The following is a 25,207-nucleotide window of genomic DNA, read 5'->3' on the forward strand; positions in this document are numbered from 1 at the left end:
CTTGCTCATTTCATGAAATTGTGATGAACTGGGTAAAGGATAAAAGCAGTAAGTTTCATATTTTTGCCAAGGGTTGGATGAAATGGTCCTAGACAGAGCGTCTGAAGTGTAGGAGGCTGAGCCCTAGGTCTAGCACTCAACCGAGAAGGGCTGGTCCCTTTCTCCAGCCACAGGAGTTACTTAAGACATGGGTCTGTTTGTTTCACTTTATCCTGATTTTTCTTGAAGGTTTTCAGCTAGTTAGCACTCATTAAATGTCTGGCAGTTCCCTGTGACCACTATCGACCAAGCACTCTACACCAAATTTCATTGGCGGAGGGAGGCAGAGGCAGGCAGAGTCTGAGTCCAAGGCTAGCCAAGGATACAAGACTGCCTCAAAACAAAAAGAACAACCACAAAGTTGCACTAGGTCATAAATTGCATCCCACCTGCTACTTGGTTTTTAGGTGTCCAAGGCCCTTACTAAGTCCTGCTTAAGCCCAGACTTACCCAGACTTCTACAGAGAGGGAAAATAATAAACTCTTAACAACGTGCAATGATCTTCACAGATGTAAACAGAGAATCCCACCTTTTGTTGAACTCAGTCCTGACACTTGGCTGTCTCTTCAGCACTTAGATGGAAACCACCAGTCTCATTCCTGGAATGTCTCCCCCCCCCCAACCCCCACAACTGTGCACTGAGCTCCCAACACCAACCAGTTGGTCTTTCCAGTTTAAAGCAAAGTGCCCTTGAGTCATCAGACTCTAACAGTGGAGCAATTCCCAACAGCCGACTTCAAATGAACACCCAAAGACAACCACTTCTATAAGACAATTTTAGTGTGTTTTGTGGGTTTAATAACAAAACCATTTCCTATCTCTATTCTACTTAGGTTTTTAAAGATAGTCTTCTAACTGCATTTCATGATTCTCACTTAGCCTAATTTAATTCTGCAGCAGTTAGCATGACTGAGAGTGGATGGGTGCTGGAATGTTTATGTATGCATGTATGTGTGGGTGGGAGGCCTGTGATCAAGGGTCTCCCTCAATCCCATTCCCCCTTATTTATTGGTTCAGGGTCTTCTCCCTAAACTTCTCACCAATTCAACTAAACTGGTAGGCTCCAGCCTCCTGAGTAAAAAAAGATCACAAGCACATAGTGCCATGCACAGATTTTCATATGGGCTGGGTGCTAGAGAGCTGAACTCAGGTCCTCATGGATGTATAGCCGAGTCCTCCACCAACCTGCCATAGCCCTTTAAATATATATATATTTTTTAAATATATATATATAGCCAGATTTTAACTTTACTCTGCTAAACAGATTCAAGTCCTTTCCTATGAACTCAGCCTTACTTCAAGCATGATGACATTGCCCTTTTCTTCTTTTTTGAAGTTTTATTATCCCCAGCACCTAATGTCTCCAATGGTATGAGAACACACACCTTAATATTCTAGTCTTTTGGTCTTTATTCTTGTTACGCCCTGTGCTGGCGATTCTTTCCTCTTAGTGTCTGCACAGATTCTCAACTCCTTTATGGCTTTGCTCATAATAGCTTACGTCTACCTGTTTAAAAACCACACCACAAATTCACTTAGCCCATTTCTTTATAACATTTGCATCCTGACACCGTACCTCTCACTTGAATACTGTCTGTCGGCTCCCAGGCTCCCATTCACATACATCTAAAGCTCAAGTTATTGGAGCCAGATAAAGTGGCAACTTATCTTTTATTCCAGCACTCAGAAGGCTAAGGCAAAAAACCTTTTTTAAAAGTTTTTTTAAAAAGTTCAAGGACAGCCTGAGTGTTGGGGGCATACTGGGAACGCAGCTCAGGAGTGTTTGGCCCAAATTCAATCCCCACTATCAGGGGGCTAAGGGGTAAGAATTCACTACTAAACCCCCAACTGAAAGGTTTTTCGAGGGTTTCTCTGCATATACTTTCCCTCCTTCAAGACAGTTTTCTCTATGTAACAGCCATGGCTGTCCTGGAACTAGCTCTATAGACTAGGTTGGCCTCAAACTCCCAGATCTGCCAACCTCTGCCTCCACTACCCAGCTGAAATCTATTTCTAAAACCTACAAAATGGACTGCTTTACTTCTGTGGATTCTACATATAGACATTATCTATAATGTCTCATAGCATTGTTTGGACAACAAGCTTGTTTCCAAGAACTACTTGCCCCAGTATCACCCATGTTGGAGTGTAGGGAAATCCATCCCAAATCACATTATCTAAAATCTGACAAGGCAGAGTGCTGCTACAGTCAGAAGCAGGGGTTTGGACAGCTTGAGCTACAGTGTACTAACCAAGACATTCTTTTCCTAACAAGGTTGATTTCTGATACCATTCTTGCAGTTCTAACTGTAGCATACACATGGGTTACAATTTAGTTTTCGTTAATGATGAGCAACAGCAAATTCTGTTTTTAAAATGCATGTGTTTATGTAGGTTAAGTGCAAGCCCATGGAGTGCTGGATAATGTGCGGCTGTAGTCAGATGCCTATGAGCAGCCATCATAGGCACTAGGAAGTAAGGACTTCTGCAAAAGCAATACACCCTAAATGTATAGCCTAGGCTAGCCTCAAACTAGTGATCCTCCTGCCTCCACCTCCTTCAGCAAATCCTTCCAGCGCACACAACTGGCACTGTACACACTCTTAACCACTGTCGAGCCTTCCAGCCCCTCTATTTGTATTTTCACTTATGATTTACAATATTTATTTCTGACTGCACTGTTCACTGTTTTACTCAGTTCAGAACCGTGTGTCATTAAGTGTGTGTACTCCACCTTAATTACAATTCCAACTATACCCTTTTGTTCAGAAGTCAGATCAAGATGACCTAGCAGAGGGCATATGCTGTGAGACAGAGACAACTGATACAAGCTGCCAGCCACCATGCTTGTACCAGTGGTCATCAGTGAGGTTTCCTGTTGTTTGAAGAAAATAGAGGACCTTAGAACCTTTCCGCACAACATCAGAGGTGTTCCCAGATAACTACCTGAAGGCGCAGGCTGGAGGGAACTCACTGGGAGATGGCTGACCTAGTCACGTGGAAGAAGCTCCAAAGTGCACATGCGCCAAGAGCACAAGCTCTCAAGTTCTACCCTATTAGTATTCCCTAGCTATATAAATTCCCCAAACATGATTCAAGACTCCCCCAATGTAATCAAGAACCACAGGCATCCAAATATAAATTTGTGAATTTTTTCTTTACAAGAAACATAGAAATCATTATAAAGTTGTAAGATTTCAAAAACAAGTTTTCTTCCGTCAAAGAGTGTAACAATAAAGAAAAGGAACATTGCAGCAGAGGACAGCAAGGCTCTGCAGCCACGGAAATCATCAGAGAAACCACAGGCCAGGCAGGTCCTCAGGACAGGGTTACTGGACGCCATTCACAGCAATTTCATCAAGGTCTTACTACTCTTAAAGGGTTCTGCCAAAAACAAGTATCTTTAATGAGATTAAATAAATCAAAATATTACATTACAACTGAGTTCATGATATGTAACATCAGTAATCCGTTACATTGAGGATGTTTAGGTTTCCAAGCACAGGTCCCTTTGTTACGTCTGTATGTACAGGTAGACATCAGCCCCTACCCTCAGCCTACAGTATCTTCCGCCTGTAGTTCTCCACACCTTACTACAACACATTCCTCTTCACAGCTCACCAAGTGACACACTATTTTTTGTTGAATATAATCCTGGCATAGACTGCAGGCCAAACACTGAAGACAACTTCACAGCGATATTGAATACACATTTGTCATCTTGCTCACTCTGAAAAGCCATGTGGTACAGCAGGGTCTGACCCAGAAAATAACTCCTGCACTACACTGCTTGCAGCCTTTTCTAGATGAACAAAGCCACGTGCGGCACTGTACAAACTTGACTTGGGAAAAAGATCACACTAGGTAAGTTTTGTTTGTAAATTTTAACAATTTAGAAAAATCAGAATGCAACATTTCATGCCTATATTTTAAGGCTACTGAGACTCAAAAGGAAACATTAGAAATTATAAAATATTCTCACCTTTTTTATTACAAATAAAAACTCTGCAAATGGTATCTATATTAAAGCTGCAATGTTAGAATTGAAAAATGCCCTACACCAGGTCACAAGATTCAACAATTAAGGAAAAAATATTTATGCACAAAGATTTTTCCAATTTTTTATTATTTTATGAAATGGAATAGAAAAATATCTTAAATTAAAACCCCACAAAGTGCCATTCCTCTAAAAAAAAAACCCTCCAAATAATATATGGTTTTAATTATTCTTTATAAATAACCTCTCTCTATATATTATTATGTATATGTATTTCTGCAACCTGAGGCCTCCGTAGACACATCAACATGTCAGGTTTTGCATTACAAATCTAAACAGGCTAAAATTTGGTTTACCTTTAGAACCTATACAAGGATTATAAACAAAAAATTAAAGTTGTGACTACACAGCCACTCAAAGCGTATTTAAACTAGCTCAACCACATTTACCCATTCTGATATTCACCCAACATTAAATATTATCTCATAACTACTGTTAACCATGCATCAAGAAAAATAATTCAAAAAGTAAACAACACATTTAAACTATGGCAAATTCTACCTTTTTAAGAGTATCTGCATGTTTAAAATTTGACTGATATGTCTCTTTACTTGAGGCTGGGGCAGACAGGACAGCTTCAGAGTTCTCTCCTCATGCCACGTGGATCCCAGGATGTAACTCAGACCGTTAGGCCTGTCACCAAACACTTTTACTGTTGAGCCACTTCGATGGCCCCTACTTTATTAATATGTAAAAGAGGGGGAAAAAAACTATAGCTACCAACATTTTTTTGGTTTGTTCTGACTCAAGGTACCACTCTGGCCTCGAACTCCTGGTAATCCTCCTGCTTTGTCCTCCCAATTGCAGACTTAGTCAGTGCACCCAGATTTCTATTGTGAATGAGTTAGACACATTTGAAAATACTTGAGGGTTAATTATTGTCCACTTTATTTTCCTTTCATCTGAAATTCAGAATTAATGTGTAACCACATTAGTGTATGAAAAGGTTTAATAGAAAAATAAAGAACTTTAAAATTTTACAATATTTTGTATTTCAAGATTCTTTTAGATAAAACCAATGTTACTTGTGGTTGAAATACAGAATCCGATTTACAGATTCTCATTTAATCCCTGTAAGACAAAACACAATTGGTAAAATGGTGGGTTCTCAACATTAAGAAATCCAACATGGAAGCTCCACCCAAATGCCATGTGTCGCCGGTGCCTATGGGAGTGCTTCCTGCAAAGTGTATGAGATGGCCTTCTCGGGAACTTAGACTGTGCACACTACTAATGTTACAACACTGCCATATTAAGTACAAATAAATTGTATGGTCTTTGTTTACTGCTCCAAAATTTTTATCAGCTATACAAACATCTTTTTATGATGCAGACACTAAATACCTCAGGCTTGCAGGCCCGAGGTCTCACTACTGCAAAATGTAGGGGAAAATCAAGTAACATACATGAAAATGAATAAATGTGCCTGTGAACTATAGACTGTCCAATGCTGGATGGACTAGACATGGATTTGTAAACAGAAACATATTCCTAGGCCCACCACAAAATGTCATATGTGGGCACAGGAAGAGCACACAGCTGAGGAAGACAAGTTGTACAACTAGCTTGCTTACTCCATAGTCTTCTTGGTATGCCAGTAACAGTGTCAAACCCACCTGACATGAGAAGTAAAGGGACCATGAATAACTGAGTACTCAGAAGCTAATTTAGATGTCAAAACTATATTGCTGGGTATTGATTAGCCTCTGAGTACTCAGTTATTCTAGTTTTGACATCTAAATTTTTCTATACAATGTCAGTAACTAATCTGCTCTATATACACTAAAGAATGTTGGATGTGTATTTCCAGATGTCATCTGAAAATTAAATTGTTACAATTTGAAGCTAAATGTGATTTGCTTTGTTTTATTAGAAAAAATACTCAAGCAAAGTCTACAATCATCGGTCAATTAAGAATTAAGAATGACTTACAAGAACATGAGACAGTAAAATAAAAATGCAGGTACAAACTATGTCTGAAACACTTCTATTTGGCAATGTTATAACAAACCAAAATTTAAAAAGAACAAAGGAGATTGCAGAGTACTTCGCAGATATAGAATAAAACAAATGAAGTGCTTAAGCAAAAGAAAAAAAAAATAGTAAGAACACACTGCTTTTCTTCTTTTGAAAATAGACTCCCTTTTGCTACAGAGCACATTAGACGGCCGTTCCAGAGTGTCCTCATTGGCAGTGCTTTCCCGTGGGTCCCTCAGCGTCGATGACTCTCTCCATGTCTACCTCTTTCCCTGGTCCTGTTCAAGCCTCCAATACTTTTAGTACCTTTTGGGTTTGTGGTTTTTCTTTTTAAAGCAAATGAGAACCCTTCCCATTTTGGAACCAAAGGTTTAATTTTATATTGTTTACTTTCTTTTAAAAAACTGAGTGTAAAAACTGCTGGTTTTCCTGTCAGTGTAGGAGTGGAACTCCCGAGGAGGCGTGCTTCTGCAGTCTAACTGCACAGCACACGCTTTACAGGATGTGCTCCCAACAGCAGGGACAACCACCTCAGTCACTGTCAGGGGAGTGCCATAACCCTCCAGGGTGGGTCTAGGTCCTCCCTCACAGACGTTCTGGAAGGATGTCCAATGCTTTGTTCTTAGACATTAACAGTAGTACACAGTCCCTTCAGTCTGCAAAGACATCTCTTGTTAAAGGTGCTTTGTTAGCAATCCCTCTGGCAGCACTAGTGAGTTACAATTTCCTTCAATATTATTTCTACCATAATATATACATTAACTTTCATGCCTCTAGAAAACATCTACAGTACATTTCATAATAGAAAAATATATTACAAATCTGCTCAATTATTTACAAGCAACACTCTATTATCTCTATGCAACATTTGTTTGATACAGTACTGACAAGTTACACATATTTTCCATTTCTGTAAAGTTAAAAAAATTCCATATGGCTTCTTGCTTGCCAAGCAAGAAAGTGATTTTATTTTCCTTTTCAAAACCAACTTTGGTGCATAAAAGATTAGGTTTGAAGATACTTTAAAAAAAATACTTTTTTTTCTTTTACATTAAGAAAAAAAACTCAAAAAACCAACACTTTCCTCAGGAAAAAAAAATAGAGTCACAGGTTAAATGAAAATATGAAGATTATTCAAATAATTTGAAATTGCGGTTTTTTTCAAAAACCATTAACAAGAGTAGTTATGTAGGTAAATATAACACACTGTACCCCATGAAAGACCCTAGTCCTGAAAAGGGAGCCAACAGACATACGGCAACACTCTTTAACAGTAATTCTCAGACCTAATTCAATAGACGAATTTTTAGTTGATTGCAAATGTCGTTCACTGTTTGCTTAAATACAAACTGAACATTTTTCTTATCAGAGTTCTGCAAAAGAACACAAATGGCAACCAATCACATCTATTTATCATAACTAATAGGTCAATTATCTCTTGATAATTTCCACTGTCTAAATATTTTCTATTAGGACTTCAAAGCAATACACACTGTCAAGATGAGTATCTTACAGTGCTTTTGGTATTTTTAAGGTCAATTGTTTGTCTTTCCAATAAAACCACTGTCATCACTAAGGGGGAAAAAAAGCAGCTGAAGCAGCGAGCATGCAAAGCCTTTCAGAAGCTGTTCAACCGAGTTGCCAGAGAGTGTCTGCGCAGTCTCCCACAGCGTCATTCCATGACATGTGGACTACAGTAATATATTAATATATTCCACAGAAGACCTACTTCATTCACAGAATGTCCACACTAAGCATAAATATTACTCTAAATACTGGACTTAAAATAAAAGAGGAAGGGGTTGACTCTAATGTGCAACTTTCCCTAAGCCATTGTCAGTGACTAAGACTGCAGGTGGCCCCGCTTGTTTGCTTTTATGTATTTATGTATGTTTTACCTCTTCAACCTCTTCTGTGGCATTGTTCTAGAAAAAGAAAAGAAAGAGAAATTCTTTATTCAGTTGAATCAAAAACACTGAGTACTTCTAAAGAAACATTAAAAATCCTCGTAGATCTGAACGCAGTGGATTTCCAAGTGCTGCTACAGCAGGCCTTCAGTCCCAGCTACTCAAGACTGAGGCAGGGGAGTGCTTGAGCCCAGGATTTCAAGGATATCTGAGGCAACATAGAAAAACCCTATCCCAGGAAACGAACATATATATTGAAAACAGAAGTAATTATTTTTAAGTGTACAGATATAATGAATATAAATTTATTTACATAGTTTTTAATAAAAAATCTCTATAATCTGATGTTTCTATGTATCAAGAGTTCCACATCTAACATGCATTTTTAACTACTACTTAAATGTATATTTAAATTTCAAAGAAATGCTCTTATAGTTTCATTGCAAATAAAGTGTATTTCTAGTGGAACATTTCATTTTGAGATGTTAGCAAGAAATCATTCCTCAAAAAGCAAGTTGAAATAATTGTTTTTTAGTCAAATTCCAGACCCTTAAACCCAAGAAAAACACCAAGAAACACGCAATCCTTTATGGCTGTACTATATTAAAAACTCTCTGTTCCAACTACCAAAAGAGAAGAAGCACCAAAGACAGAATTGAGTGCTAAGGTTCGAGGGAAAAGGGGTTAACTTTGGCTGGTTGTTTTCACAGCTAACATACAAGCCAGGTGTGATGATAACTATAAACCAAGTTACTTGGGAGACTGAGGCCAGAGAATGTGGAATTTCAGGATAGTCTGGGCTACACAAAAGCAACTAATGTCTCATGAACATCCTCATTTCCCAAGAAACCTTTTAAAAAACAGAAGAATCAAATATCTTGAACCAGCCAAGTAGTTCTATCAACTACTTCTGAGCATAAATCCCAAGCATGGAGAATATTTTAAATCATCTTCACTAAGACATCTTAAACTGCGTTGTACAAAGCACAACAGCACAAAAATAAGTTGATGTGTCAAAAAAAGAAGAGAACACAGGTTAGAAGCACGGAGACGCATCCCAACTGTCAACGCTAAGGGTGTCTATGCCGGTTCTAAAAGCAGACGAGCTCTCCCAGAACACTGCTCTCCTAGGTGCCAGTTTCAATTATCCCCCCAAAGTCAGCAGAATCAAATCTAAGTTATAGAACAGCAAATAAACTCAATCATCTTTCTTTTAAAGTATGAATTTCCCATATTCTTGGTATGATTTTCTCAGTACTCTCTCCTTTACAATCGATCCCATTCTTCAAAGAATATGCTTCACTGCAATACAGTACCTTCCACAAAGGATATTTATTAAGGGGGAAAGTCGGGAAAGCTCAAGAGCCCATGAATGTTCTAACTTTGCTCTCTAAAGAATGCCTCAAATAAGAATCCTGACACACTGAAAAGCATCACAACCAGGAGAGTCACAGGAGGAGCAGAGCCTCTGAAGTTATTTTTGATTACTGTCTTAGGGACAGGGCTATAAACCAGCTGGTAGGATGCCGGGTCCCGCAGTTTAATCCCACTACTCTAACCTATACTACTCCAAAACATCTCATTTATGACAGTTAAAAAATATGCCAGGTGGTGGTGGCACACATCTTTACTCTCAGGGAGGAGGCGGCAGGTGGATCTCTGAATTTGAAGGCCAGCCTGATCTACAGTGCTAGTTCCAGGACACCAAGGCTACAAAACATCCGGGAATTATCAGTATCATCTTACTTCTGGCCAACCCATTCTATGAGAAATACAATAAACGTGTCTTCATTTTAAAAATATGAATTCAAGTGCCTTTTTAATCACTGGTTTAAACACCTAAGTATTTAGTCTGTTACTTGGATAGAGCATTCACATGTGACCTTGGACTACCTACTGCAGTTTCCAATCTATATGTGGAGACACTGACACCAGCAGACAGGCTGCTGCGATGAGTACTAAGCACTCACAAAAGTGACTTCTCACCTAAGAAAAACTCCTGGCCACTTCACTTCTCTTCCTAGCACCACCATCTAGAATAGCCAGGTCAACCCAGCTTAGAAACAGGAGCCTCTGAAATCCTTACGAAGCACACTGCTACCTAAACTGCTCTTTGGAAAAGTTTGTGGAGAAAGGAAAGAAGCACGTGGCATTTAGGACACATTCATTTTATTCTCCGGCCCACAAAATTATGATTTAAATACAGATAGCCACATCTGTTTAAACTAAGGCTTGCAATGATTAACAAGAATGTGCACATATCTGAGTGAGGGACTACTATGTGCACTGGTGTCCATGGAGCCAGGTGCGAGATTCCCCTAGATCTAGAGCTAATGTGGGTGCTGACAACTACTCTGCGGTCCTGTGCAAAAGCAGTCATTTCCCCAGCCTCAGTATCACATTTTCAAAATAATTTCAAAATATTTGTGTATCATAATCTAAGCCATTCAAAATAAACTTAGAATTAAACATGCATATAAACTATATCAAAATACTGTTTCTGGATTCTAAAACTCTTAGCTCTTTGTGATATCACACCCACACTTTTAAAAAGCACAGAATGCCAATGTGCTATAATAGTGAAGTAGCACTGACTACATAGCAAGTCTGGGTAGCATGACCTACATTAGACCCTGTTGCCCACAAACCCTGCACCCCTCAAAAAAGTAAATAAAAAATACTACAAAGTCTATTGGACAGAGAAACCCAGAACAAGTTGATCATCTCAAGTCCATAAATCTACTACCCGGATGTAGATTCTGAAGGCAGAATCATTAACATGATTTTGAGCATTCTGATGAAAAATGCTAAATTAGTCATGTCTAGGTAAAATGAAAACATATCCCGCATTTTGGATAAAGAGAAATCAATATGTACTGGAAAAAAAAAACAACCCCAACTTATGCAAACTTCAAGATAACAATTCAAAATGGAAAGCATATTGTCATGAAGTCAATTACCTGTAAATGTTTGGGTCCAACAGCAAGGCAGTATCTTTGGGCAGCTTTGATAAATGAACTACTTTAGTTTTTAACTGATGTCGTTCACTTTCATTCACCCACACATCTGGCAGACTATGAATTAAAGAAAAGTCAATAATTTGTAATTGTCCCAGACTAATTGTCCCTCGGTCTTCATACTCCCTAGCCTTTCGTGCCGCTTTGACAGGGACACCTATGTACTTCTGCAAAGACAGATGTGTCAGGTCATCTATACTCAGGAGCCAGACACAGACCGTGGCACACAGTAGGACAGACTATGAATTTATATAATGTGGCTTCTAACTGAGAGAAATTAATGAAAATCTAACTATTTCTTCAATAACAAAGGAAAACATGAATTCATGAACTCAGCAGTACAGCAAATACCAAGAGTACCAAGGACAGAGAGGCCTCCTCATGATACTGAGCCCATATGAAAGGAAAGAAAATAAAATTCATTTGTAACCAAATTCTGAATTTGAAGAATCTTACAGAACAAAGTACTTTAATATCTATATTGTTCAATTTCCACAATAGTAGGATTACAAAGGCATTTAAATTTGACATGTTTTTAAAGATTTGTTTTTATTTTATATGTATGAGTGTTCTGTGTGTGCCTGTGTACTATGCGTGTGCCTAGTGCACAAGGAGGTCACAAGAGGGTGTCTGGAGTTATGAAAAAACTGAGGAGCCACACACCATGTGGGTGTTGGGTATCAAAAAGCTCCTCAAAGATCATCAACAAAGAATAGATCTAAAAATATGTTTTTTAAAATAAGTATCAAACAAGGAAGGAATGTAATACAAGCCTTGAAATAGAAAACAGAAGCAAGAACTCAAAACCTGCCTAGGTAAAAAGAAAAACAATCAGTACAAGGCAGACATAGTGGCTCACATCTATAATCCCATCACTTAAGAAGGCAGAGGCAGGAAGTTCATGAGTTCACCGATAGTGGCTTATTATAAAGAGACCTTATCTAAACTAAAACTTCCGATATTTGCATGGATGTTACCCATGTAGCAGCTTTCTGAATGAATGTAAGACCCACTCGACAAAGATGGTTAATGCTGGCCTCCTAACCTGGCCATGCAGCCATGGCAGAAAGGGTCAGAAGCCGCAGGGGGAACCTGCTGAACTGAGGGGACACCTCTCAAGCTGCCCTGAGTTATATGCACTGACTAGTGCTCCTCTTAGCCCTCATCAGAAGCTTCCTTATCCAGTGGGTGCAGTGAGCTAAAAAAAGTATAAAAAGCTCCTAGAACATTCAGTTGCCAACTCGACAGCCTCAAAGCACAGTACAATTCAATTTCTCTTAAGATTTCTATTTAAGAAATAGAATTTCTCTTATTATTTCTATTTAATAAGTTAAATAATTTTTACACTCAAGATTTTGAAACAGGGTTTCTCTGTGTAATAGCCCTGGTTGTCCTGGAACTTACATTGTATACCAGGCTAGTCTCAAACTCAGAGACCTCCCCCCCTGTGTCTGCCTCTCAAGTGCTGGGATTAAAGGTGTGTGCCACCTCCAGCTGGCAAAATAAAATTTCTTACATACAGTGAAAACACTTACATATCTTCAGGCGTCCAATGAAGCAAGAGCTTTATCTTTCCAGATTCTTCCTTTCTCTTCGCTATTACCTAGTAACATTACAAAAAGAAAGAAAGGACAAAACTATGAAACACCATTTTTCTACACTATTAGGAAGTACTTGAAGTGGCCATGCAGCAGCAAAGGCACTGCCACTACAAAATTCTTATCATTGCTGCTTTGTACACTCCAACCTTTTCCCACAACACTGAATTCGCCAATAGGGCCTGCACTAATATGAAAACACCGAAACATATATTCATGATTTTAAAATAAATAAATGAATTTTTTAAAACTACAAAACAAACGTTAAAGCAACTAACGGCTGTGAAGATGGGTCAGCAGTTAAAAGCACTTTCTACAAAAGTCGAGTTTGACCCTTAATCTACATGGAAGAAAGTGAACGAACTCTCAAGTGTCTTCTGATCTCTACAAGAGGAGATGAAGAGAACAAAAAAAAAAAACAAAGAAGCAATAATTAATGCCAGAAACCAGGCTTAGTGGCACACACCTATAATCCCAGGCAGGAGGGTCAAGGAGTTCAAGTCTATCCTTGGCTACATGGTTGGCTTCTAAATAACCTGGGCTACAGGAAACCCAAAACTGCTGCAGAGAAAGAACCTACTTTACAACTGAGACATCTTTCTGCTGGGTTTACTGCTGTTCTTGGTGGGCCAATTCATCTTTAAGTCTACCCCACAGTAACCTATGGATCTAGACAGTGTATTAAACCAGTCACGTTAGCAGTCTGAAAACCAAGGTGACACTTAGTGTTGGACAACTCCTCAATGTCCACTCTGACATTGGTGCTTTAGCGTGTTTTGTTACAATGTACCAAACACCATTTTCCAAACTCAAGTTACAAACACCCAAATACATACCACAATGTTATTCTGAAAATATATCGAAACTGAAAAGAGAACTTTAAATAAAAAACAGTTACTTCCTCCATTATATAAAAACTGGTGATTGAATAAATTCCTAATTTTAGACTTGGCAATTAATGAAAGCTCAAAAGTAGATTTGGAAATACTAAAGCAGAACCCTACAAATGACAGAACAGAAGCCAAGCAAGCACAGCAACCCAACTGGAAACGAGGGTTCTGCTGACCTCTTCTGGAGAAAACTTCAATTAATAAGACATGCACTAACACACGAAAGCAGTCTAAACTGTTTCATGACCACTAAGGTTATTTATATATGACAGTATATATAAATCCTATGACAGTAACAGGGAAATTTACATTTGCAGTTTGTATTAAGCATTTCCACTTAAAGTAGATGTTTTGAGATAGTATCTCGTTATGTAGACCGGGCTGACCTAGAACTCAAGAGACTCGTTTGTCTCTGTCTCCCTAATGATCAGATTAAATGTGTTGCTTCCTGGTGAGTGTGTGAGTCTGTGTTTTAGCAGGAAGCCAAAGTCAGGCGTTTGAAGCCAGCCTGTTATAGACTGTGTTCCAAACTTTTTTCTTATTTAAAGGTGGTTTATACTTAACATACACTGGTATCCACTATCAACAACTCAAAGTGTTTGCCTTAACCTCTGGAGCTATGACATTCATCCCTCAAAACCTGAATGCAAGAAATGTCATTATAGGAGATATAGTGAGAAGCCAATCTATGATCTACTCCAACAATTAATACTTCAAATCTCCATTTTGCTGAAATAGAAAGAAAAAGTTGCCCAATTCTAGCTTATGTATTTCAAAATGAAAACTAAGCTAGAGAAATGGTAATTGGTAAAGACACTTGCTACATAAGCCTGGAGATCTGAATGTCATCCTTAGAAACCTATATGGGTGAAGGAAAGAACTCTGCCCTCCTCACATGCATAACAGTATGTGCACTTGTACACATATCACAATTCTGCACAATCAAGATTTCTACCAGAGAGAATGCCCACAAACCACAAGAGGGTGTTGGTTCCCATGGAGTTGAGTTACAGATGGCTATGAGCCACCTGACACAGTGCCAGGTCCTCCACAAGAGCAGCAAGCACTCTTAACTACTGAGCCATCTCTCCACAGCACCGATGATAATTTTAAAAGACAAAATTACACATTCATTTTTCCAAGATTTCGAAATGCCAGAAGTCTAGAAACCTTTGCAAAACTACACCCACTGACTGCAGAGACACAAAGGTCTCTTTGGCTGCCCTTGACGAGAACTTGAGTTCAGATACCAGCAACCATTCTGCAGCGTACAAATGTTTGTGAATCCAGTTTCATGATATTCGATCTTCTCAGACACCAAAAACACATGGTACACAGATGAACATCCAGGCACATATACATGCACATAAAATTAATTTAAAAAAAAAAGAATGGACAATAAAATTCCTAGCTAACCAAAGACTAACTGATCTTACAGCTTTGCTTTTTCAAAATGGCATTCTCCTTATTCTGAGTTGAAGGCCTTAGTCCCTAGAAATAGTGACACTTCACAGTGTGCTGGCCAGCCACAAGTCTAGAAAACAGGGCTATACCTGTGAAACAAAGCACATCTAAATATCTCTTCCTGCCTCATGATTTGATGACCTCAATTACACCTCCACCTCAGCCCTGCCTGGCTTTGGTTTCTGGTACTAGGGGCAGGGGACTGAACATATATGTGTGTGTGTGTGTGTGTGTGTGTGTGTGTGTGTGTGTGTGTGTGCGTGCGCGCGCACGCGCGCGCGCTAGGAAGTGCTCTATCATTTTGAGTAACTCTGCTGCCTGATCTGGCCTGATACTGATTCTGTAGTTCAGGGGGGTCTTTAACTTAAGAGTCTCCTGCTTCAGCCTGCACAGTATCACCACATCCAACATATTTTATGACTGTTAACAAAATTTCCTAAATTTTGAGCAATTTAGAAATATAATCGTGAAAAACATACGTTTCCCTCCAAATCCACATAATTTGAAAGAAAAACAGAATACTTACAGTACTATGAAAAACAACACTGTGTCCCTTCCCTAAACTTTCTATATGAGCCGAGAGGTTAAAGCATATGGCTCGATGTCTTATGGCATCCAGTGTTTGTGCATCGAAGAAATCATGCGGTCGTGCTAAAAGTCAACAAACACAAAAAAGTTAATGACAGTTTAGAAAATTTCAACAATCTGCTAAACGCTCAGGTATTTACCAAACCCAGGAGAGCGCTGCTTTAACTGGAGGGATTAGCAAAAGCAAGTCCTGCCCAGTGCCTAGTTGCATGTGTCTTTGAGTTCAGGGTAGAGCTCTGATAAGTTGAGGACAGGCAGAAATCCAATTATCAACACAGCAACTTCTTTATTCCCCCAGCTTCTTGCCCTCACACTCCAGCAGCTTTATTTTTTCATAAAAATCCTCAAAACCAAATTGGATTTTCAGCAATAACCATTTCACCATCACCAGTACAACAAGGAGGTTTCAAACTTACCTTGTAATTTCATGAACACTATTTTTTTATGTTCTCAAAATCTTTCCAAATTTGTGGCAAAGAGGCAATATTAGTTTCAAGCTTTCAACCAGCATTTTCTTGATAAATAATTGTCCCAAGTAAAAACAATTTAAGAAAAATTGCACATAAAAATTTGAGATGGCACCTATGTTGCCAATCAGCCTTGGAACACTAGAGAGCTCAAATAATCCTTTCAACTTTAGCCAGATACAAGCCATTGCACTCAGCCAAATAATTAACTAAAATCCTAGGGACTGAAGCCAGAGCCTCTGACATGTAAGACAGGCGCTCTACCCCAGCAATACATTTCTAAATAACAATTTATTAATTCAAAGTCTCAACCAGTTCTCAACTGTGTAACTGTGCACATGACTAAACCTTCATTCATAGATTTTTTTTTTTTGTCTTTAAAATCTTTGATCTCATTATATAACCCAGGTTGGTCTGAAATGCCTTATGCAGATAAACAAGATTGGCCTCAAACTCACAGCAATCTTTTTTAGTATATCAAAAATAAAACCACAGTTAAGCCAGGTTCAGCAGCTCACTCTAAACTCTTGGGAAGAATGAGTGCAGGGTCAGGATTTCTGCACCAAGGTCCATTCTCCAGACCCTCAGAAAAGGCAGTCTCCAAACAGTTAAGTATTGATAACACTGATTCTAATCCAGCCTTTACTGGAAAGAAGACAGGAAAGAAGTAATGTTTTAGTTCTACTGAAGACCTAAGATGGGTGAAATAAAATGACTGCAATGAATTCCCTGAGTAAAATGCTGACAAACTGACTCTCAGAATTCATGCACGGATATGTGTTTAGAGGAAAAATGGAATTCAAACCACAGCACTAGCTGTCTGAGCAGTGGTCCCCAAAACTGAAAGGCTCTGCATGTTTTAAAGTTGAGAGTAACATCCATTCATTCTCCCCAAACAAACAAAACCCACAACAGTAAGAAGTGCTTCCACCCACACCTGTAACTAGCACTCGGCCCACCTCAGCAGCTGGCCTTAACAGAAACTGCAGGTCAGAGCACCATCTCCTCAAGCAACACATATGCCAGTCCTAAGCACAACTGGGTACTGAACTATGCCCACTTTCAGTTTCTAAGAATGTTCAACAGGCAGAAGTGGGATCAGGGGATAAAGACTTGGAGGCCAGCCTGGGCTAGGCTGCGAGTGTCTTGAAAAGAAACCAAGAAGGGGGTCTAGATTAGTGGCACACAGCTATAACCCCAGCACTGGGAATCTGTGAGTTCCAGGCCAGCCTGGTTTACACAGTGAGACCTTGTCTAAACTAGGGTTTTAAATTGTGTAAGCATTGCTAAGTAGCAGGAACAGTGAATAGATTTTAATGGTGATATGGTGTGAAATAAATGGGCAAGCTCCCAGGAATTCAGTGCAATATTACACAGTTTTCTTTTTCCTGTATTACATTCAAGACGGAGGAAGGTTCATGTCAGTGCTTTGGTGAATGTATGGTCAGAGGGACAACTATTTAATTCTCTCCTTCCATCATGTGGGCTCCAGAGATCAAACTTACAGCATCAAACTGGTGGTAGGTTGGCCTGTGCATCAGCTCCTGCCTCTAGGTTACAGGCCTATCTTACCTCACTGATAGACAGTGTTGAGAAAATAAATTCTTACCCAAGGTATTTATGGTTATGGTATTGAGAATCCAACTAAGACAGCATGTCAAGATATTTTTACTTTAACAGTAGGAAATAATTTAGTAAAAGCCAAAAGAACTTTTTCCTTTGTGATCAATTCATTTGTTTACTGTCGCTTTGTAGTAACAGAAATACTTCAGTGTTTTAGAGCAGCATTAGAGCCCGAGGTTCTTCTCTACCGCACCGACCCAGAGTGAGGAGCCCACTGCTCACTACTCCCTTGCAGAACTCACTTTCACAACAGTCCTCCCTGCACCACTCACACTCAGTTCAGACTGACTGCCCGGTAGATCCAAAGATGAATTCATACCCTTAGCACTGCATGCCTATCTCATTATTTTGACCCTAAGAGTCAAAGGAGTATTTTATAACCCAAAATTAAGAACAAAATCCTCATGTTTATATTGCAAACATATATTCTACATTTTGGTTGATGGATTACTTAACTTTTATGATTTTTACTTCTGACACACTCGATATTTTTTAAAGTATTTTGAAAACAAACACTGTCATGTTTAAAATTTTTCTAATTTAAAATAAATCAAATTACCCTAGTATCTGATTCTCTAAATATATATAGTTTATATTCTAAGATCACATACATTTAACACTCTTTTAGCTTGACTTCTACAAAACATTTCTCACTAGGTTCTCATGCTGACAGGCAGGTACCGTATATTACTTCCCACGGATATCAACAAGCCAAACTCAATACCAGTAAAACTGGACTCGCAGAAAGCCCTTTTTCTACACAGAGGCTTTCTAAGTGAACACTTACGTAATGAGCGCCGTCTTTTGTTCTTTAGTTTCCTCCTCTTGTTCATTCCAGCTTTAGAAGGAGATTCTTCTTTGGCCTTTGGCTGGCTAGAAACTTTTGAGGAATTCTGTTGACTGAAGTGTGTGGGAACGTGGCGAGCAAGCCCTCCCTGAGAAGCAAAGCTGGCATTGCAGCCACCAACTACACACTAAAAAGAAGAAAGAAAGGGGCTGTCAAGGTTACGTATGAAGTGTGAGCAGAACTGCAGGCCAAGGATGGTTTTAGCAGTCAACTCCAGCACAACAGAACTGATTCTAGGAAAGAAACATGAAGCACTTTTTTTAGAAGCTTACTTTAAAAACAAACACATTATCTAACAAGTACACCACTTATCAGTGGCAGGGCTATTTCCAAACTTAATTTCACTGCTCTCTCCACTGTACAAGACCTACAGAAACAGTTTCCTAGGAGAGATGATTTTGAATAAACCATGTTTATAACCAGGATAGGAAGGTTACTTCCCAAAGGTTACTCCAATTCCTAAATACTGATGGTTTTTATTTAAAAAAACAAAACAAAACAAAACAAAAAAAACTCCCTAAAAGTCCTAGCTGGCCTGGAACTTACTATCTAGACCAGATTGGCCTCAAATTCAGAGATCCTCCTGCCTCTCCCACCAGAGTATTAGGATTAAAGCCATGCAGCATAACCAGCTGGGTGGCGGTGGTGCATGCCTTTAACCCCAGCACTTGGAAGGCAGAAGAAGTGACCTCTGAGTGTGAGCGTGTGGTATGTATCCACAAAACCTTTCAGATGCCTCGTTTTTCTCTGCTATTTAACAAGTAGGAAAGAAATTTGAAAATAAGAGTTTGAAAAGCTTTATGTATTTGTTAGACTTTCTAGATCCAATGTTATGTCAGAGGACATTCTCATAGATCCAATCTACTGTTTCTGACTTAGAAAATAAACTACAAATAAGTATTTAGTAAAGTTCAACACTAAAACGTTCAAAATACCATCCTCCATGTTTCACGGCTCTTCTATCCAAGACACTACCAATCCTAACTTTAAAAAAAAAATATATCAGCACATTATGCTATCAGTGAAAGTCCTAATTTTCTTCACGAAGTACCAAGCTGTGTCCTCACCTGGGTCTGCCATTACACATTCGCTGTGTATACAAGCCCCAATTCACACACTTTCAATGTATCTTGGAAATATGAACACCCTTATGCATATTTTAAGCCCAGAACACCTTGTGAATCACAGGCATGTTTTTGTATAGTAGTGGAAATCAACAGCTGTGTGTTTACAGAGTCTTTTAAAATTAAGAACAGCCCAAACATTCAACAAGCTACTTATATAGTGCTAATAAAAATGGTACCTAGTGTTATTATTAAGACTCTACACTCATGTTAAGTAGGGTTGGTACTATCGTTCTTCTTTGAAAATCTTGGGCCATTTGCTCAGCTATGTTCATAGCAGCATTATTTGTCATAGCCAGAACCTGGAAACAACCTAGATGCCCCTCAACAGAAGAATGGATAAAGAAAATGTGATACATTTACACAACGGAGCACTACACAGTGGTAAAAAATAATGACATCTTGAAATTTGCAGGCAAATGGATTTGATCTAGAAAAAAAACATATTGAGTGAGGTAACCCAGACCCAGAAAGACAAATATGTACACATCATGAATGGCTTTTAGACATACAACAAACAAACAAACAAACAAAAAAAACCAGCCTATAGTCCACAACTCCAAAAACCTAGACAACAAAGAGAGACATACATGGATCAACATAGGAAGGAGAAAAAGACAAAATCTCCTAAGTAAATTAAGACTGTGGGGGTCATGGGAGAGGGTAGAAAGAGAGATGGGAGGAAAGGAGGGGAACAGAGAAAATGTATAGCTCAATAAAAAAACAAGAAGACTCTACACTCACTTTTGGGAGCTCAGTCAATGAGAAGGATGAATGATTGGAGCGAGCTATCAGTGCAAACACTTCCCAGTATGACTATCATACAAGGTACAAGAACAGGGACAAACAAAACAAACTTCCTGCCCAGAAAGGGTATCTACAAATTCAGCAAGACACATAGAAAAAATAACTGCAACAGCAGTAGAGCTAAACTCATGTAATTGGGTGTGCCTGTAGGTCAGTGATAGGTCCAAGCACAAAAGCCTTGAGTTTTGTCTTCAATACTTCAGAAAGAAAAATAAAAGAAGCCTGGCAATGGTTGTACAAACCTTTAATCCTGGCACTCACGAGGCAGAGGCAGGCTGATCTGAGTTCAAGGTCAGTCTGGTCTACAGAGTTCCAGGACAGTTAGGCTATTATACAGAGAAATCCTGTCTTGAAAAACCAAAATTAAATTGGGTGATAGTGGCACACACCTTTAATCCCAGCACTCGAGCACAGGCAGGGAAATCTTTGTGAGGTCAGCCTGATCTACACAACTAGTTCCAGGACAGCCAGAGCTACAAAGAAAGGTCCTGTCTCGAAAAACTAAAATAAAAAAATATACATTGTAATGATCTTATCAATGGGACTATCCTCAGATAACTTTGTATTAAACGTAATTAGTAAATTTCAATTTTCAAAGGTGTCAATAACATATAATAAGAACTGGACATGGCTCGGCAGTTAGGACATAAAACCAGCCATACTGAACCTTATAAAAGAGAAAGTGGAAAGTACACTTGAACGCACTGGTACAGGGAACCACTTCCTAAATATAACCCCAGCAACACAGACACTAAGAGAAACAATTAATAAATGGGACCTCCTGAAACTGAAAACCTTCTGTAAAGCAAAGGACACGGTAAACAAGACAAAACGACAGCCTACAGAATGGGAAAAGATCTTCACTAACCCCACATCAGACAGAAGTCTGATCTTCAAAATATACAAAGAACTCAGGAAATTAAACACCAAAAGAACACAAAATCCAATAAAAAAAAGGGAGTACAGACCTAAACAGAGAACTCTCAACAGAGGAATCTAAAATGGCTGAATGACACTTAAGGAAATATTCAGAATACTTAGTCATCAGAGAAATGCAAGTCAAAACAACTCTGAGATTCCATCTTACACCTGTAAGAATGGACAAGATCAAAAACACTGATGACAACTTATGCAGGACAGGTTGTGGGGAATAGGGAACACTCCTGCATTGCTGGTGGGAATGCAAGCTGGTACAACCTCTTTGGATGTCAGTGTGGTGATTTCTCAGAAAATTAGAAAACAACCTTCCTCAAGACCCAGTAATACCACTTTGGGTATATATTCAAAGAATGCTCAATTGTGCCACAAGGACACGTGCTCAACTGTGTTCACAGAAGCATTGTTCATCATAGTGAGAACCTGGAAACAACCTAAATGCCCCTCAAACTGAAGAATGGATAAGGACAATGTGGTACATTTACACAATGGAGTACTACACAGTAGAAAAAAATAACAACAGCTTGAATATTGCAGGAAAATGGATGGAGCTAGAAAACATTTTGAGTGAGGTAACCCAGACACAGAAAGCCAATTATCACATGTACTCACTCATAGGTGGTTTTTAAACATAAAGCAAAGAAAGCCAGGCTACAAACCACAATCCCAGAGAACTTAGACAACAACGAGGACCCTAAGAGAGACTTACATAGATCTAATCTACAAGGGAAGTAGAAAGTAGAAAAGGATCTCCTGAGTAAATTGGGAGCATGGGGACCTTGGGGGAAGATTGGGGGGGGGGGAGATAGGGAGAGAAGCAGAGAAAAATGTAGAGATCAATAAGTAACAATTTAAAAAAAATAATCAGTTTCACTCTTGGGAAACATGGAAGTGAAAACAGAGAGCCACACAGAGCTTTGAAGAGTGCTTACCTAATGTGCAAAGGCCATTGTGGGAACACACACAGATGAAAGCCTGTTCTACCTTAACTGGAGGTCAGAGTTTGAGCTTATTTTTGCTCTCTCAAAGCTGTTTACAAACAAGACATTCTGACTATGGTGTGGTAATTAGTATTTTGGGTATAGAGGTGAATCTGCTCCACCTGGATCAAAGGCCGGAGAATTCAAATCTATTCCTTATATCATGTTAATGAAGTCTGTTGCATCCCCCTCCCCTTTTGGAGTGAAATATATAAGCATGTTGAAAATAAACAAGGCGAAACCAGTATTAACTGAATGTCCCTCCTGATAATGTTCTGTATTTCTGTCTCTTTTTTCTCTTATATCTCTGTTCCTTTTGCTTACTAATTCTAATCCTCATGCTCCTACCCTGGAATGTACAAGTCGACAGACCATGGGGTCACATCTCTGGAAAGATCAAAATTTAAAGCTATAACGAGGAAAGATTATTCAAACTTCTTAGCCAAAATCAGAAATGCTGGTAATATCAAGACACTGTGTAACAAAGAAAACCAAATGTGTGTGTACAATCTAGGTGGGTGGAAGATGTTCATAGGCAGCTTAATGAATAGTAGGCAAAGATGAGAAACAATCCACAGCCAGTAAGAAATAGGAACAAACTGACAGAAACACTATAGTTTAATGCTTCTGTGGAACCTAACACAGGTATTTCATAGAAAGGAAAAATGCTGCTTCATAAAATTTTGATCTTACCAATAACTTACTGAATGAAAGAAAAAGCAGAGCAGAAGGCTTATTCAACTAAAGCAAGGCAGCAGATAGCAGAATAGGAGTGACCTAGACAAGGGACAAACTGGTTAAAAGAATGGAATTTGTTTCTCAACACCAGTACAGCTTGTAGCTAACAGCTCCTGGGGAAATTCAACTCCTTCTTGGAGACACTGATCTCCAAGGGCAACTGCATTCACATGCACTGAATCGAGACACAGACACACTCTCAAAGACACATGGGAGGGGGTATACGGTAGGATACGCCTTTAATCCCAGCACTCAGGAGGCAGAGGCAACAAGATCTCTAAATTAAGGTCAGTTCGCTCTACATGGAGACTATCTCATAAAACACAAAATAATAATAATAAATAAATTTTTTAAAAGGTCAATTCCCTGAAGGAGAAAATCTATTTTTCCTTAATCACCTTTCTTCAGTGCCTGGTATATGCACTATCTAGACAGCACTGTTTCACTCATTTATGTGATTCCTACAGAGCAACCAAGAAAAGGGAGCTTGATTTGATGAGTACATGCTATATACGTGTGTTTAATTATCAAGCTGAACCCAACCAACAGAATTATTATAACAGAGAAAATATGGGTTTCTGTAATACTCTAAACACACTCCTAACATCCTTAGAAATACTGCCTTGCCTGTCTCCAGTGGAAGCTGGACACGGTGGCACATGCCACCTTAGAAGGCAGAGGCAATCAGATCTGTTATGAGTTCAAGGTCAGCTTGGTCTACTTAGCAAGTTTCAAGTCATCCAGTTACACAGTGAGAACATTAAAAAAAAAAAATCAACTCATAAGTAAATGTTTCTCAATCAAAAGCGGTATACATTCACATAATATAGGATATTAATAAGATAAGCTTGTTAAAACATAAATTAGAACACTTTAAAATAGTTCAGCAGAAACAAAAAATAGCTCATACTCTATCTTGTACAAGAGCAAGGCACAGGGGTAGGTGCCTGTTTTTGACACTCCGGCTGAGGTAGGCGTTTTAAGAGCAGCCTGAACTATACTGGGAGTTTCAGGTCAATGGGCTATACATATACAGCAAGACCTGCTCACAAAAAGTAGAGGGGGAAAAGAGGGAAGGGACTCTGACCTAACAGTGAATTTGCGATTCTTCAAACTCAATTTTAAATCTTTATCTCCAACTACTTTTGAAATCTAAGCACCAGTAAAAATGTTTAAACAAAGGGGTCTTTTTTAGAAGGCACCGGGAACAAGTCTGTGGGAAAATGCTTCAAAATCCTATGTTTGCACCTCAGCACTGAAAAGAAATGTTTAGAAGGGTCAAAGCATGCTCGTTACAAAGGTTAGCCAGGTATGGTGGCTCAGCCTGTAACCCAAAACACTGGAGAGGCCAAGGCATCAAGGCTGTCAACTTTGAAGCCAGCTTGGCTTACATTAGGAGTTCAGGATCACATGAGCTAAGATTAGAGTGAGAGCTAACCTTAAGGAGGAGATGAGCTCACGCGACTTTAGGAAGGCCGCACATACATACCTTGAAAGGTTTGTCTCCACTGTGTGTCAGCATGTGCCGCTGCAACCAACTCTGACTGGTGGACGGGGTGTTATACACCTTACAACCTTTCCACAAGCAAACAAACACCTGTAAGGAAACAATGGTTGTCAGTTATCTCAATAAAGACTCTGATCACTCAAAATTTCAAATATGATGAAAATCTTCAACTGATAAAAAAAGCCACTACTAATTGCACTCAATCAAAATACATTTAACTCTAGTTTCCCAACAGGGAGCAGTTTTGTCCCACTCAAGGCCAGGTCCTTTTCCCTCAGTAAGAAACTAGCAGACCCTCAGGATAAGGGCACACAAAAGATGACAACTTCCACACACTAAGACAAGCTCGCTTCTGTTTTTATAAAGGATTTGCTACTTCTCAATACTAGAAAAATATAAAAACTAAAAATAAACATTAACTAATAGATAAGCTTTTAACATCAAAGAAATGAGTCAAAAAATATATTTTTTGTAAGTCACATTCAAATTTTAAAAGAAATAAAAATTTTGGTATCAAGCTTTCTACTCATGGATTCCTATTCTGACATGCCTAACATTCTACATTCCTGTACTGTTCTTCCCATTAAGTATTTTTAGCTATCTTAATTCTGTAGCAAATATACAAAGCTAAGGAACAAAG

The 25,207-nt window shown here is 38.9% G+C and overlaps 1 protein-coding gene across 3 annotated transcripts in view; it reads right to left on the reverse strand.

Moving 5' to 3' along the window:
• Window positions 1-25,207, reverse strand: part of Aebp2 (AE binding protein 2) — a 60,121-nt gene that overhangs the window by 19,246 nt on the left and 15,668 nt on the right. The window contains exons 3-9 of one of the 3 annotated variants that reach the window (XM_048432522.3): window positions 24,550-24,657; window positions 18,416-18,602; window positions 15,477-15,601; window positions 12,534-12,601; window positions 10,942-11,055; window positions 7,973-7,999; window positions 3,179-3,424 (exon numbers count right to left, since the gene is read on the reverse strand). In XM_048432522.3, the coding sequence (XP_048288479.2) occupies window positions 3,415-3,424; window positions 7,973-7,999; window positions 10,942-11,055; window positions 12,534-12,601; window positions 15,477-15,601; window positions 18,416-18,602; window positions 24,550-24,657 (639 nt within the window). In that variant the 3' untranslated portion in view covers window positions 3,179-3,414. Of the gene's footprint in view, window positions 1-3,178; window positions 3,425-5,943; window positions 7,448-7,972; window positions 8,000-10,941; window positions 11,056-12,533; window positions 12,602-15,476; window positions 15,602-18,415; window positions 18,603-24,549; window positions 24,658-25,207 lie in introns of those variants that run through there. The other 2 variants (XM_048432520.3, XM_048432519.3) reach the window with 2 other exon arrangements.

The sequence above is a fragment of the Myodes glareolus genome, chromosome 3, assembly GCF_982192425.1.
Source record: "Myodes glareolus chromosome 3, mMyoGla1.1, whole genome shotgun sequence".
Taxonomy (NCBI): domain Eukaryota; kingdom Metazoa; phylum Chordata; class Mammalia; order Rodentia; family Cricetidae; genus Myodes; species Myodes glareolus.